Here is a 16,419-nt window from a genome sequence, read left to right as displayed (position 1 = left end):
TGTATAAAGTTCCCAAATTTTCATGGGATATCCCATTTTCAAGAGGAAGAGGAAGTAAAATAAATATATGCAATCACTCTGTGTAAGCATTTATGTTTTGCACATATTCTGTATATGCAATGAGTTCTACATTGGTAGCACAGTTAGACCATTGCACATATACATAAAAGAACACAGCACAACAAAGAAGTTTTCATTCTATAAAAACCTAAGATATACGAATAAAAATACTAACCACAAAAAGAAACCCAAGTAATGTAAGAATTAAATAATCACCACTAAGCATAATATTAATAATAAAAAACATAATACTAATCAAGGAAAGTAACTCTACTTTACTCCAATATCCGGCCACAGTAATTGTCTCCCTTAGACCTCATTATTAAACAATATGGAGCGCATGTGTGCATTGTATTGAAATTATATGTGAACAATATAAGCGAAACACATAATAATCAAATAATAATAATATAATTAATTAAAGATATATGTTGTAATATTATTTAACAATAACTAACACTTATGCTTGATCATATTTCAAAAATAATTTAAATAGAATGTGAACCTGTCTGCCTGTGCAATTTCACTCTCGACTTCCATCTTCCAGCATAAACATAAACGCTTACAGTGACTGCACACATTTCTCATATAATATTTAGCATTAGGACGATTAATCGGAATTGGGAAAATCGGAATGTTTGAGGGTATCGGAATCAGAAAAATTTGTACCGATTTTCTGATTCCAAAACAATTCTTTTAAATGTTTTTTTTATTTGATTTTGTTTAAAGCTGAATCTTCAATTGCTGGTAATAATGATAAAATAATAAATATTTATTGATTTTAAACCACCAGTGAAGCTAAAATTGATAGATCGGCCCCCACAAGTGTATTTGTATGCTTAGGAAAATATCTGCATGTTTAACATGTGTGTTTTTACGGTAATCAGAGAAAAAAAATACAACTCTATAGTTAAATATTTAGAGATTTCTAAAGAATCGGAATCGGTAATTGTATTGAAATCGGGAAAAAATATTGGAATCCTCCCATCACTAATAATATTGTTTTTGTTTAAAATGATATATTTTAAAAAACAATTTATTAACTATGTTTTAACAAGCACAGAGTGATGTTGAGCTTGGACAAAAGTAAAATGAGTGACCATTTGGGAATACCAGGAGCTGTATGTAGCAGGGCTCTCTGCTTATCTCAGCATTTGTTTTCAGGTTTCTTGCACTTCTTGACATTGGAATAAAGCAGTGCCGACTCAGGAGAGATGTGGCTAAGGATTGCACAACCCTAGCATCAAAATTATATGCATAGTCACCCTTACAGGAGGTATCCATTATCTGTCAAGACAGAATAGAGGCCTTCACATATATTTTCATTCATCGCTGTCATGTGTGCCTCCTTTAATAGATTTTCTTTCAGCTTATCTTTCTGAATTTGCTACAAGCAATTACCGAATCACCTTCAAACAAGAAACCGAATCTATTGATTTTGTTAACAAATCAATTCATAAATGATTAAACAAAAATCAATCTAAGAATTCTAGCCTTACCTGTGATTAAGTCACATGTAACTTCAATATCTTCTTGACCGGGCATAAATATCAATATATCCCCTGAAAAATAAAAAAATTTCATGTAAAGATTAAGTTTGATTAAACATTTCTTCCTTAATTTTAGATCCTCGCAAAAAACTTTTACATTTCTTGGCAATATACTTTTAAAATACTCAGAAATTATTAAATTAAACTTACAAGATTTATATTATTTTGATTATTTGGACTACTGAGTGTTATTTTCACATTTTGGACCGTATAACTTCTGACCTTCTTCAGGTGTATCTGATTGAACTTGGAAATTTTTCTGTTCAACTTGGGAATTTACACAAAATTTCAAATTTAATCTATGAGGAACAGCATTCTCTTGTTCAGTCTGGGTAGAAGTCTTATGCAATTCATAATTGTATTTTTAGGATTGAACCTTCAAGCTCTAGAAGAGTGTCACTTAGAACTGAATTTTACTTAACACTTTTTATCCGTTACGTCACAGGTCCTTGCAGACAATTCTAGTATGAATTTTGGACTCTTAAACGTATTCTTGTTTTGGGGGTGTACAATTTTACTTATTATCACTATAGATCAATATTTATTTACCATGATGCAGCATTTCTGCAGATGATTGGCATCTCAAGTCTCATGCTCTGCATCCAACATCCCCTCCCCCACGTGCTTCCCAGGTGCCCCCCCCCCCCAAAGGCTGGCAGCTGATTTACAAGGACAATGACAGGCATAACACACAAAAGCCAAAATCCTAACAGGACTAAATTTATCCTTTGTGCATAACCTCATGCTCTCCCCGCCCCCACCTGGTGGCAGAGTGTGTGCTGTGTGCAATAAGGTATGCAGGTTTGCATCAGCACGGATTACTATATATACATATATACACACAAACATATATATTATGGTGATCTTATCATTTATAACTAACAGATTACTATATATACGTATATACACAAAAACACATATATTATGGTGATCTTATCATTTATAACTAACGAATTACTATATATACGTATATACACACAAACATATATATTATGGTGATCTTATCATTTATAACTAATGGATTACTATATATACATATATACACACAAACATATATATTATGGTGATCTTATCATTTATAACTAACAGATTACTATATATTCATATATACACACAAACATATATATTATGGTGATCTTATCATTTATAACTAACAGATTACTATATATTCATATATACACACAAACATATATATTATGGTGATCTTATCATTTATAACTAACAGATTACTATATATACATATATACACACAAACACATATATTATGGTGATCTTATCATTTATAACTAACGGATTACTATATATACATATATACACACAAACACATATATTATGGTGATCTTATCATTTATAACTAACTAGAGGGGGTACCCAGCATTGCCCGGGTGTTTGGAGGTGTAAAAGAAAAAAAAAAAGTTTTAGAAGGGAGGGAGGCTCGAACCCGTGACGAACTCGAAGACAGAAAAGAAAGTGAAAGAAAACGTGAACTTTTACCGCTATGCTACGAAGCCATATGAAGTGAAAAACGTTGAACTTTAGTGATGTCAATGAAAAAGTTGACTTGCAGAAACAAACGTTGGCTGGAGGCCAACTCAGCTTTCTGCTGTTTCATTTATTTGTTTCCCAAAATGAATAGCAATTGGTTGATATGAAGGGTATCCCCACATTGATTGATCAATGTGGGGAATTGCTTTTCTGGAAGTCCCGACAATGTGGGGAATTGCTTTTCTGGAAGTCCCGACCGAGAAAGCCGCCAAATGACGTTCGCTTCTATTAGTGAATTTTATAAACGTTGATCAAAATAAATCTAGAGACGACGTCCGTTTGCAAACCATAGATATTATAATCTAAGGAGTATAGAAAAAGTTCTAAAACACAATAACCCCCCCCCCCCACCGAGAACTCTGCCGCAAAAAACCTTTGCGGGACATACAAAAACACACATGGCTATTTCATCTTTCATATATATATAGACTAGAGGAGTGCCTGGCATTGCCCAGGTGTTTGTCGGTGTGTGTGTGTAGGAAAAAAAAAAGTGTTAGTAGGCAGGTAGGCTCAAAACCAAACCTTGAGGCGAAGGCGGAAAAGAAAGTGAAGGAAAGGTGATATGTTACCGCAACACTAAAAGGGCAGAGAAGTGAGAATCGTTCAAATTAAACGATTAAAAAGTTAAGTGAATGAGTTCACACAGGTAGATAAATTTAACGAGGTCAAACATTACGCCATAGGGGAATGAAATCATGCACTTAACTTTGGCTGCAAGCCAGTTTCTGCGTATTTGTTTGTTTCCCCAAGATATTGAGGAAAACCAGCTCTGCATAAAAAGGGGAATGTCCAAATGAATAGGTTTTTCCCACATTGATCAAAGCTCATTGATTTCTGGATGTCCCTGGGAAGAGTGCTAGGGAAACGCAATTTCTTTGAATACTTTCGCTTTATTTATACGAAAAACATGAACAAACACGCAAGAAGACAGAATAACGGGAATTTTATAAAATAAATGTTGCTTGAATAAAGATAGACGCGACATCCGTTCGCAAATCATAGATATTATAATCTAGGGAGTATATAAAAAGTTCTGAGACATGGTAACCCCTCTGAGCACCTGCTCCCCCCCGAAAAATGCCTTTGCTGGACACACAAAAAAAAAAGCGCACGCAAACACACATTTTCGCTTTTATATTATAGATTGTTTTTCTATTGTATTAAATTCTATGTTAGGTCTGCTTAGTATGTCATCATTGCTAAACATATGAGCTGCTTCTTTAAGTCATCTTACTCTCTTCCATAATTTTTACTTCATCCCATAATGATAGATGGTTTCCTTTTTCCCTGCATATACGGTCACCCATACCCCAACAGCAAGTGCAGATTCTGTCACACAAAGTAGAGAGTGTGAGGCACCTGACATCCAACTGTAAGGTTCTGCTGGAGGATGGCTACTATACGACGCAACACAATGGAGTGTGTAAATATCTCGACTGGATAATCGATAAAAAGTAGAACATTGAACACAGCAGCAAGTCCTGGGAACGTATATCAGAAACAACGGTTGGAAATAAATTATATGCCATCCCCTATGACTATGCAATTCCTACATCTACGAACCTAGAAAACTAAGCCATAAAACCTAACATAGTGATATGGGACAAGAAGGAGAAAGAAGCAACCTTAGTAGAAGTCAGTTTCCCCAATGATGCTGGGTTAAACAGAACTGAGAAGGAAAAGATAACGAAATACTAACGTCTTATGTATGATATGAAAAGAAACTGGAATCTTAGGAAGATTTCTAGTCAAAAGCCTTAGATATATCTAGAGCTACTGCCCTACTTTCCCCTGCTTTATCCAGTGCATGGTGAATACGTTCAGAGATTACAGTTAGGATATCTTCATTTGAACGGGTTTGCCTAAATCCATATTGTTGGTCGGACAGAAGTTTAGCAACTGTAAAGTGGTGGACTAAAGCTTGATTAATTATGGATTCAAATATTTTGGCAAAAGGAGGGAGGAGGCTAATGGGGCGATAATTTAATGGGTTAGTTCTTTTGCCAGAATTCTTGTAAACTGGTACCACAGAAGCAGTTTTCCAGCAGTCAGGAAAGCAAGATTTGTTAAGGTATTTGTTGAAAAGTTTGGAGAGAACTGGAGCAACCTCAGCCAAGGTTTTTAATAGTATAGCCGGGATGAGAGCAGTTCCACATGCTTTTGAGGTGTCTAGGTTTTTTATTACTTCATAGCAGGTGGCATAAGTGAAAAAAACAACGGACAGAGGAAACTGCAGATCATTTACAAGTCGTCTAATCTCAACATGAGACAAGAAGAAGAAAAATTTAAATAATAAAATAATAATAAAAGGGTTGAGAAACAAGAAAGGTATAATCGAATTGATATAGCAGTTCTTGTTACATCACAGAAGTTAAGTGATGTGGAGCCTGGTCAGTACCAGATGAGTGACCATTTGGGAATACTAAGAGCTCTACATTATTTTCCCATAACCAGGATATACATGCAGCTTATGAATTTAATATTCCCTGTAAACTTCCTCCTTTGTAGGAAACCAGCATAGCCCATCTAGGGCTACAACTGCAGATCCCGAAAAAGATAACTGACAGAATCCTTTCTCACTAATGTTGCAATTCACACCAATTTTTCCTTAGTTTTATTATTTATAAAAAAGATTTTAAAAAAAAAATCACAAGAGAACAGTGGAAATGGTTCAAGTATAGTTTGAAGGTTTCGCTCAAAACAGTTGTTTGTATTTTGACTTGTGGGGAAACTTAGCTGAAAACATATTCTTCACATAATCGATGCCTCTATTAAGTCTCAAGAGACAATAGATACCCTGTGTAAGGGTAGATGTGCGTGTAATTGTGAGGCAAGGGTTGTGCAGTCCCCAACTTCACCTTTCATGAATTGGCACCGCTTGTATCCAGTGACAAAAAGTTCTAGAAACAAAGATAAGTGGAGAGCACATACAACACCTGGAATTCCCAAATGGTCACCCATTTTAGTACTGACCAGGCTCAACATTGCTCAACTTCAGTGATCTTATGGGAACCGATGCGTCAATGTGATTGCCATATTAACATACTGCAAGCCGCAAATAGGTCATGATTGCAGAATCTGCATGTATCAAGGAATGCAAGAGGAAAAGTGTTATTCGAAAAGACAGCAGTCGGCACCTCTACTACAGAATCATCTTACGGGTGTTCTATGTACGAAATATCTCAAAGCTCAAATTAGACTGACAAACCATCTTCGGACAACACAACACAACAACTATATTTGCTTCTCATGCATCTAAAAATAATCATCTTTATGATGTTTTCTATGACAGTTCTTACCTTTTTATAAAAACCAGTGTAGAAACTAACATTATCGTCCAAGTGGTTTTGTCCACAGACAATCCAAAACTGGGATTTCCGAAAGGTGTACAATAGTAATTGTCGGTACCCCCATAATAATAATAAAGGGTTGGGTTCGAGACTCCTAACAAATAGTTCCCCAGTTCGATACAAAACACCTGATGAAGGCCGGAGGGCAAAACGGCCGAAACGTTGTGACGATAACAACCAAGATGAGGAAGTCAATCCGACACTCTCAATCAACGGGTGTATAATGGTTCAGAAATGTATCAGTAAGTGAAAATAAAACAAAACATTCTTGTAAAACCGAAACTTCCCTGCATCATAAACTCTTTGAGTACTATATTACAGTGTGAGATAATCCTCTCAGAGAGCAGTATTGTAATACCATAGAATCAGCAGGAGTACTAGTAGTACACCATGCATACGACTATCTATAATGGACACCACCAGATAATAAGCTCTGCTTACCCTTTATCCTATCCTTGTAATCTCATTGGTAAATATATCTTTCTTACACCTAATCCATGTTTTCTTTACATGGTCCCAACCTTGGGCCTACATCAGACATGAAGTATGAAAAAACTTTTAATTAATGATATTTTTCTTTAATTTTGCATGGTAAAAAGATGATTTTAATGGTAAATAACTCTGGTGAACAATTTAACAGACGTTTTTAATGGTAAAAAAACTATGGTGAACAAGTTAACAGACGTTTTTAATGGTAAAAAACTATGGTAAACAATTTAACAGACGTTTTTTATGGTAAAAACTATGATAAATAATTTAACAGACGTTTTAATGGTAAAAAAATAATGAACAATTTAACAGACGTTTTTAATGGTAAAAAAACTATAGTAAACAATTTAACAAACGTTTTTAATAGTAAAAAGCTATGGTAAACAATTTAACAGACGTTTTTTATGGTAAAAATTATGATAAATAATTTAACAGACGTTTTAATGGTAAAAAAAGAATGATGAACAATTTAACAAACGTTTTTAATGATGAAAAAACGCATATGCAGTTAATGTTAATCTATTAATTTTACAAAGAAAAATGCGATAAAGATTTAACAAATAGAATCTTCATTAATAAAAAGTTACATATATTTTATGTGCATGTGTTCATACAGGATATTTTTTTTAGAGGCAGCCAACTTTAAATTAACAAGTCTATTTTCTTTAATTACAGATTTGGCAAATATCGGTTGTTTCGAGTTCGGCTTGGTTTGGCAATTCATCATGGAGAGACTGAAACCTGATCAGAATGAATAATTTCATAAAATGGATCTGTTAACTGGCCACCTTGTTTGTGCGATTGAACTGCATTAGAGTATTTTTTGGGGAAATATATAAAGTTCCACATCTATGCTGATAAACCAGACACAATAGATCACTTTGAAGACATATTTGATGTGTTATTGCTCAAATACAGGCTAATTTAATGAGTAGAGTTTGTGAAAATTGAACCTCTAGATTTTGCCGTATATGCGCAAGCTGCAGTGCCGTATTCCCAAAATTGCATTTAAACTAGCAGGGCATCTGCCATTGCCTGCTTGTAAAATACATTTAAATATGATATTTTGATTACGATTTATTTTGTCCTTTGCCGTTAATGAATGCGTGTTTGCTACGAGGCTAAAAATTAAAACATGAACCAATAGCTACTATGTTACGCATGCATATTCGTAATGCCAGTGTTGGACCTTCATCTGGCAAATTAAATTTTTTTTTTAATTTTCACACTTTTATACCGATTTTCCCGGGCTAAAACCCAAATATAAAGTTTTGCGTGGGTTCAAATACCTTATATATGAAGTTTCATGTCTGTAGACCAAAACCTCTAGGAAGAGTTTGGTATGTAAAATTTTTTTTTAAACAAAAATATATACGCATATATAAATATATATAGAAAAAGTTAGTGCATACTATAAACTTTTTACGCAAATATAAATCATGTAGAATATCTGCATGAATATAATTATACATAATAGTTAACTAAAGATGATTATGCTATTAGAAAACCGAAGCAACTAATAGGGAATTAATTAAAATGAATGTTTAAAAGAATATGCAAATTAGCTGGATCTTTTGCTAGTAAATGCAATTCCACAACCCATATATAAGAAAGTTGTATTTTCTTTTTAAATAAATAGAATAAAAGGGTTTTAATATGAATATCAATACACAAAAAACAAAAAATAATAATTTATAGGAATATAGATTATAAATGTCAAACATTAATCTTTAAAATAAACTACATATTTTATAATAAAAATATTTTTCTGTAATTTATTTTCGTTCGCTCTAATAAAACACCCCATATATGTACATTTGTTTGTACATTTATATATGTATAACTATGTCTGGTCCCCCCTCGCCAATCTTTCACGAAAAACACCCGTCTAGCCGAATCCACTGTGAAAAATTTCCCCCACTCTTTATCTGTGCCTAAATCAAAACGTGAATTCCATGAACAAAGCTTCTTTCTTAGAACTGCACGCCTGTAGAACTCTCTTCCGTCTGCCTGCTTCCCACCGGAATACAACTTGGATGTGTTCAAGTCCAATGTTAACAAATTCCTAATGAACCGCCCCCTTAAGTAAACACTTCATCAAATCTCCACACTAACGTAATGTACTTGCAATAACCCTTATCCCTGAGTGGCTTCCGGGCCTTGATAAGTGGTGATCACTGTGTAAAAAAAAAAAAAATATATATATATATGGAAATCAATGCCTGTGTGTGTGGCCTATCTTTCAGATTTGCATTAAGCAAAATTCTTTCAATATTAATTTCAAGGACGCCATCATTAGACAATCTCAGAAAGGTACTACTCCTCTACAAATGCTTTAAAACTTACATATTTAATAATATATATAATAAATAATAACGGGTTGCAGATGGTCTTTAATAGAAGACGTTAAGTAAACATGTTATTAACTTTTTTGTTTGTGCAAAAATCTTCATAAAATATACACATTACATTGTTTTAGAAATCAACCACAAATTTAAAAAAAAACAAAAGTTAATGTGGCCTTTTCTTATTATTACATTCTGGTGGTGCCGATTGTATCCATGATTCAACTTCTATCCCCGTTTTTCATGTCTAACTTACCCTCCGCCTGCTGCAGATGAGTTTGCAGCGCTTGTTTTACAGAAGAGTCAACATAATCCTCAACAGGGTTCTTGCTGAACAGCACATCGACAGGAAATGTCCGTCCAGGAATTTTGAAGATGGGCACATTTCCAAAGAAGGTGGAAAATTTGGAAGCATCCATTGTGGCGGAAGTTACGATCAGCTTTAAGTCCTGTCGTCGCGATACAACCTGGAAGAAAGAACCAGAAAAAAAAAATTATTCTTTTCTTTTCTTTTATTAAGATAAAACAATTTTAAAATGAATGAAGGTCAGAACAGACGAACATACAAAACAATAAGGTAAGCGTAGATGTCTGTGGCCAGGTCTGTCCTTATCCTTGATATGTGGTCTGTCGTTATCCTTGATATGTGGTAACCTCTTTGTAAAAAAAAAAAATCATGGCAAGTGCTTGACTGAACTCTAGTTGATAGTCTCCTCTTGCCAAACTTTCATAAAAAACACTCGACTAGTTACAACCACTATATACGATTTTCCCCACTCTCTAACTGTACATAAATCTAAACACAGATTCCATGAACAACATTTCTTTCCCAGAACTGTCCACCTATGGAACACTGTTCTGCTAACCTGCTTCTCAGCTGAATACAACATGGTAGCCTTTAAACCCAATCTTAACAAGTTCCTGTTAAGTCGTCCTCATAAATAATCAAATTCTACCCATTTTACACGATTAACAATTACTACACTAGCACCTTACATGCCTTAACCCTTATCCTCAAGTGGCTTTCGGGCCTTGATAAGTGATGACTCCCAAGTAAAAAAAAAAAGTTATTCATTCCTCACAAAACTTATTCATTCAGCTAAAATGTTTAATGGCCACTAGATAGTGCTCCGTATCAATTACTGTAGAGCTTCACATTTGGAGTATATCAGCGAATAGCAATAGAACAAGGACTGTTGGACATTCATGACTGAAACCTGGTTGACAAGTAAGGCATAAACTGAAGTTTGTTTTAATTTTAGATATAAGAGGCTCTGTAAGAGAGCGCGCATGAAAATATCATCAGGAGCCTAAGGATAGCTGGCTAGCAAAAATATTAGCAGCAGCAGCAGCTGTTAAAGCACGTATGTAAATTAGCAAGTGCACGCGAACTTGCATCACAAGTAAAGGAGAGAAAAAAATACTTTAAAAAAAAGCACATGTGTGTGAAGAGACTTTGAAAAAAATAATGAAATGCGTTGTTCTGAAAGAACCATGAATAAATGGTTGGTTGGTTGTTTTGTTTTACGGCATATCAACCCTTTTCAGGTTATTTAATGTCGAATCTGGTGATTTTGAAGAACGATTTTTTAATATAGCATATTTGTTTTTTAAGTCATATTCTATTTAACCCATAGTTGGGACCATAACAGGTACTACCACTCCGGGTCAGAGTGGACCTGGGAGCAATGGCAATTAAAGGGTGGCTCCACACTCCCTAAGGCCTGCAAGCTGAGGCCTCACCATCGGATATAGTTTAAGGTCATATCCAGGACCACGAATAACTGTATTTCATTTGCAATTAAAAAAATGCAGAGTTGGATTTTTATTTTTGTGTTTGTTCTTTTGTGATGGTACCAGATGGCGTGGGGATCCGAGAGAGGTTTAAACTGTAGCGACGCAGTTAAAAAGTAACGTCCATGCCATGTTACAGCTTGATCTTTCGATATGTCTGTCAGGTGAATGCGGAGTCCATAGAGGATCATGCCACTGATAAGACAATCATCAGAATGACCCAAAATGTTCGGTAAATGTTGATAAAACAAAGACTGTCGGATATTTATGACCGAAACTTGGTGGATAAGTCAGTTAATGGATATCATTTGGGAGAGGGTGTTACCTTGTAATTAAGCAGATTTTTTTTTTTTTTTTTACTTTTTAAAGGTTAAAATGGTATTGTGCATTTGTTTTGGGGGATTTCAGATGGGTATAACATATTGAGAGAGGTGCAAATGGGGAACATAGATAATTAAAATGACATTAGGTTAGAAAAAAAAAAAAAAAAACTTACATCTCGAAGCAGACCAAATAAAACATCTGTGTTGAGAGATCGTTCGTGGGCTTCGTCCATGATAATCGCACTGTAGTTGTCCAAGTCTGATTCTCGAAGAGATTCTCGCAGGAGAATACCATCCGTCATATATTTAATCAGCGTTTTCTGGAAAAACAAAAAATGGCAGTGTCTATGTTAGAGTGCCTTCTTAAATAGTCCAATCAATGCACCCTGTAAGCTGATTGGTCAGTGCGTAACCAAATCGCCTAACAGGAACAATTCTCTGTATGTCTATAGATTAAACAGCCAATAATTCTCAGGTAATCTTGCTGTTATCTACCCTGAATAATAGGATATCTATCTCTTTCTATATATATACTAGCAGTTCAACCCAGCTTTGCTTGGGCCCTATGTACTGTTCATAATTTTATGTGCATATATATATATATATATATATTAAAAAGGTTGACTCATGTCCATGTAACCTACATCTAAAATTTCAAGTGTTTAGACTCAAAATTGATGGAGGAGTTTGGTAGAGTCTGCAAAGGTCAACTCTTTCAACTTTAACTTCTTGGAAGCTAAATTTTCGCCCAAAAACTGATTAAAAAGCTTGTTGCATGTCTGAGTACCCTTTATGTAAAATTTCAAATGTTTAAACCCAAAATTGGCTGAGTAGTTTGCTAGAGATCGCAAAGGTCAAATCTCTTGAACTTTGACTCCTTGGCAGCCAAATTTTCAGCCAAAAACCGATTAAAGAGCTTGCCCTATATATGAATACACTTTATGTAAAATTTCAAATGTTTAGACCAAAAATTGGCTAAGCAATTTGGTAGAGACCGCAGAGGTAAAATTTTTAAAAACTTTGATCCAAATTTTAATCCCTTAACATTCATTGTTTTGGGCTCAAATTAAATTAAAAAGTTTAATCCATGTCCAAGTAACCTACGTCTAAAATTTCAAGTGTTTAGACCCAAAATTGGCAGAGGAGTTTGGTAGAGTTTTTAAAGATCAAATCGTTGAACTTTGACGTCTTGACAGCCAAATTTCTGGCCAAATACTGATTAAGAAGATTTTCCCAAATCTCAATAACCTTATGTCAAATCTAAAGTCTGTAGACGGAAAATTGACAGAGTAGTTTGGTAGGGAAATGTACACACACAGACAATGTCACTTTTATATATATATATATATATATATATATATATATATATATATATATATAGATATACTAGTAGTTCAGCCCAGCTTTGCTCGGGCCCTATGCACTGTTCATAACTTGCCCTAATGTAAATACACTTTATGTAAGATTTCAAATGTTTAAACCAAAAATTGTTTGAGTAATTGCTTAGAGACTACAGAGGTAATTTTTTTTTAACTTTGACCCCAATTTTGACCCCTTAAAATTTATTATTTTGGTCTCAAATCAAAATAAAAAGTTTTACCCATATCCAAGTTACCTACATCTAAAATTTCAAGTGTTTAGACCCAAAATTGGCAGAGGAATTTGGTAGAATCTGCAAAGGTCAAGTCTTTCAACTTTGACCTTTTGGCAGTGAAGTTTTCGCCCCTAAACTGATTAAAATGCTGAATACCTGTTATGTATAAATTTCAAATGTTTAGATCCAAAATTGGCTGAGTAGTTTGCTAGACACCACAAAGGTAAAATCTTTTGAACTTTGACTCCTTGGCAGTTCAAATTTTCAATCCATACCAATTAAAATGATCGCCCTATCTCTAAATACCCTCTATGTAAAATTTTAAATGTTTAGACCAGAAATTGGCTGAGTAATTTGGTAGAGATCGCAGATCAATTTAAAAAAAAACTTTGACCCCAATTTTGACCCCTTAGCATTTATTGTTCTGGGCTCAAATCCAATTAAAAAGTGTGATCCACATCCAAGTAACCTACATCTAAAATTTCAAGAGTTTAGACCCAAAATTGGCAAAGGAGTTTGGTAGAGTTTTTAAAGGTCAAATCGAGAAACAATTTCGCTTATATATAGATATCAAATGGGGTTAAAGAATGTAGATAGAGTAGCAAGGAGACCCAACATTGCCCGGCATTGAATGATGATCAATGAATGTTTCACACTCATATATTTTATTGCTATAAAATTCTGTAAAAATCGTCGATTTTCTCAATCAAATCGATTGATTACCCTCTCTAGTTGGGGACTCAACACGGTGCACCGAGAGGAAGCTTCATATGCCTCCCAGCAGTGACAGTCCACAATACATCATAGTAAACATTGCACTGTAGAGAACATACTGTTCATTTTATAAACTTATTTTTGATATATAATGGTTTAAACTAAAGTTTAAAATGCAAAAGTCAAGTACCATACTTCAATTGTGCTCTAACCAGAAACATTTCAAACATGCTCCTGTCATATCAAAGAACCTACTGTTCATTTTATATGTCAGACCTTTCAGATTGTGTGGTAATAAGACTTCTCAAATACACTTGTGATGTTAGGATGTGTAAGGTGTTAACTTTAGTCAGAATTGTTTGTTTTTTCTTTCATTGGATTATTTCGATTATCGATACTTATCGAAGACATTTTGAGACAAAATCTATCTAAGAGTACTCCCAGATACATAAGGTCCATTTGTGTGAAATTTCATAAAAATTGACCCAGACGTTTTCAAGTACAAAAGGAACAGACACACAAACAAAATTTCTTTTATATAATAGTAGAGATAGAGATTCTTTAGATAGGGACTTATCAGGATGTATGAAGCTCAACATTTGAAGGTGGAGCATAACATAAAAAGTTAAGACAAAATAAACATAGGTATATATGAATTTATTTGTCAGTTCAATAAGCAAATAACACCATATATAACGAAGGATCATAAATGCTCTTTATACCTAGACTTTTCAAAACATAATACTTCTCATCAGAAAGGGAGACAGGAGCTAGGTTATAGATAGTTTTCCTGCTTTCCAGCTGACTACAATATGGTTGTCTTCAAGTCTAACGTAAACAAGTTCTTGATGAGCCGATCTATATGAGTTAACAAATTTACCAAATTTTTATTACTAATGATTACTATATTTTCCAATTTCTACTGTTCACTCTTTAACCTTTATCCTTGAGTGGCCTCTTGGCCTTGATAATGTGGTGATGCCTGTGTAAAAAAAAAAAAAAAAAAAAAGAAAACACTCATGTAGCTGAAACCATTATCAATAATTTCACCCATTTTTTTATCTGAGCCTAAACCTAAACGTAGATTCCATGAACAAAGCTCTTTCTTAGAATTGCCCACCTGTGGAACTTTCTTCCGTTTGCCTATTTTCCAGCTGACTACAATTCGGTCTTCAAGTCCAACGTAAACAAATTCTTGTTGAACCGTCCCCTTAAGTAACCCAATTTACCAAATTTCCACAACTAACGATTACTATAATATTATTTCATTGACTACTGTACACTCAATAACCCTTATCCTCGAGTGGGCTCTGGGCCTTGATAAGTGGTGACTCCTATGTAAAAAAAAAATATATATAGGGAAATGTGACATCTAGCTCAGGATACATTAGGATGGAAATGTAAAATAGAAGATAAATGAAATATAAAATGTAAAGAATAAAAGAAAAGTTAAACGATATGACAATGTTAGGTTTTTGTAGTTCTTGCAGGGAGGTGTTGATATTTTCCTACATACAGCGCCTAGTATTTCCAAATGGTTACCCATCTGGTACTGATCAGGTTCAGCTTTGCTTAACTTCAGTGACCTAATGAGATTTGGTGTATCAATGCTGTATATCCAAACATTAACTGTATTTTATTAATTTCATGTTTCTTTTTCATGTTATGTTCTTTTTCAAAACTTGTTTGAACAAACGTATTGCCGCTTTAAAGATTCTTCAGCTAACAGGGATTAATGAGTGTACAATAGTCAATGGAACAATGTCATAGCAATCGTTAGTAGTGGAAATTTGGTAAATTGGATTACTTAAGGAGGCGGCTCATCAAGAACTTGTTTACGTTGGACTTGAAACCATATTGTAGTCAGTTGGAAATCAGGAAAACAAAACCGAGTTTCACAGGCATAGTTCTAATAAAGAAGATTTGTTCATGGAATCTATATTTAGGTTTAGGCACAGATAAAGAGCGGGGGGGGGGAATTATTGATAGTGGTTTTAGCTAGCTAGACAAATGTTTTTTGTGAAAGTCAAGCCAGGGGCGACCATAGATTTAAACTCAGATAAGCACTTGCCATAAAAATAACAATATAACGATAAAGCAGAGATAAGCTTGCAACGTCTCTTCACGCACGAAAAAAAATGCAGTCGGATTTTTATTTATTTTTTTGTTCCTTTGCGGTACGACTAGACAATGTGTTGGTCCAAGTGATTGAAATGTAATGACATGGTTAAAGTGTAAAGACCTCGTTACATTCGTAATCGATTCTCATGATAGAATTTTTTGGAGATATAAAGGGAGATCATCCATACGTGCAGCTAGCCAGTTACCTCCCTCACAGAAACGTGGCCCAGTTGGCCTCTAAACAATGAATAATTTCTTTTTAATCTTAGATATTCATTCATTCAGGACAATGCTGATCAAGAATGTACAAAAATGTTTTAAAATCTTATTAAAAAAAATAATTTAATTGAAATTAAAGCCACCATAATGCCAGAAGATGTCACAAAATCTGCTCGAACAGCTTAGCCTCCATGAATATGAATATCATAACTAGAGAAAAACGTCTTTCTTGGTAAAATCTTATTTAAAAAAAAATAAAATACAAGCTGAGAGTTCGGGGAATCCCCCTTGACGAATGAACGATTTGGGGGCAAT

At 34.3% G+C, this 16,419-nt stretch overlaps 1 protein-coding gene and 1 pseudogene across 1 annotated transcript in view; both read right to left on the bottom strand.

Annotated features, from left to right (window-relative positions):
* The window catches only part of LOC145258353 (pre-mRNA-splicing factor ATP-dependent RNA helicase PRP16-like), a 290,934-nt gene that overhangs the window by 194,027 nt on the left and 80,488 nt on the right, over window positions 1-16,419 (bottom strand). Inside the window, exons 13-15 of the mRNA XM_080116587.1 lie at window positions 11,630-11,776; window positions 9,596-9,806; window positions 1,560-1,622 (exon numbers count right to left, since the gene is read on the bottom strand). Coding sequence (XP_079972713.1) covers window positions 1,560-1,622; window positions 9,596-9,806; window positions 11,630-11,776 — 421 coding nt within the window. The remainder of the gene's footprint in view (window positions 1-1,559; window positions 1,623-9,595; window positions 9,807-11,629; window positions 11,777-16,419) is intronic.
* LOC145258396 (5S ribosomal RNA) lies at window positions 6,080-6,195 on the bottom strand (annotated as a pseudogene).

Source organism: Euprymna scolopes, chromosome 33 (genome assembly GCF_053919585.1).
Source record: "Euprymna scolopes isolate OS-2025 chromosome 33, ASM5391958v1, whole genome shotgun sequence".
Taxonomy (NCBI): domain Eukaryota; kingdom Metazoa; phylum Mollusca; class Cephalopoda; order Sepiida; family Sepiolidae; genus Euprymna; species Euprymna scolopes.
This window is presented reverse-complemented; position numbering and strand designations above follow the sequence as displayed.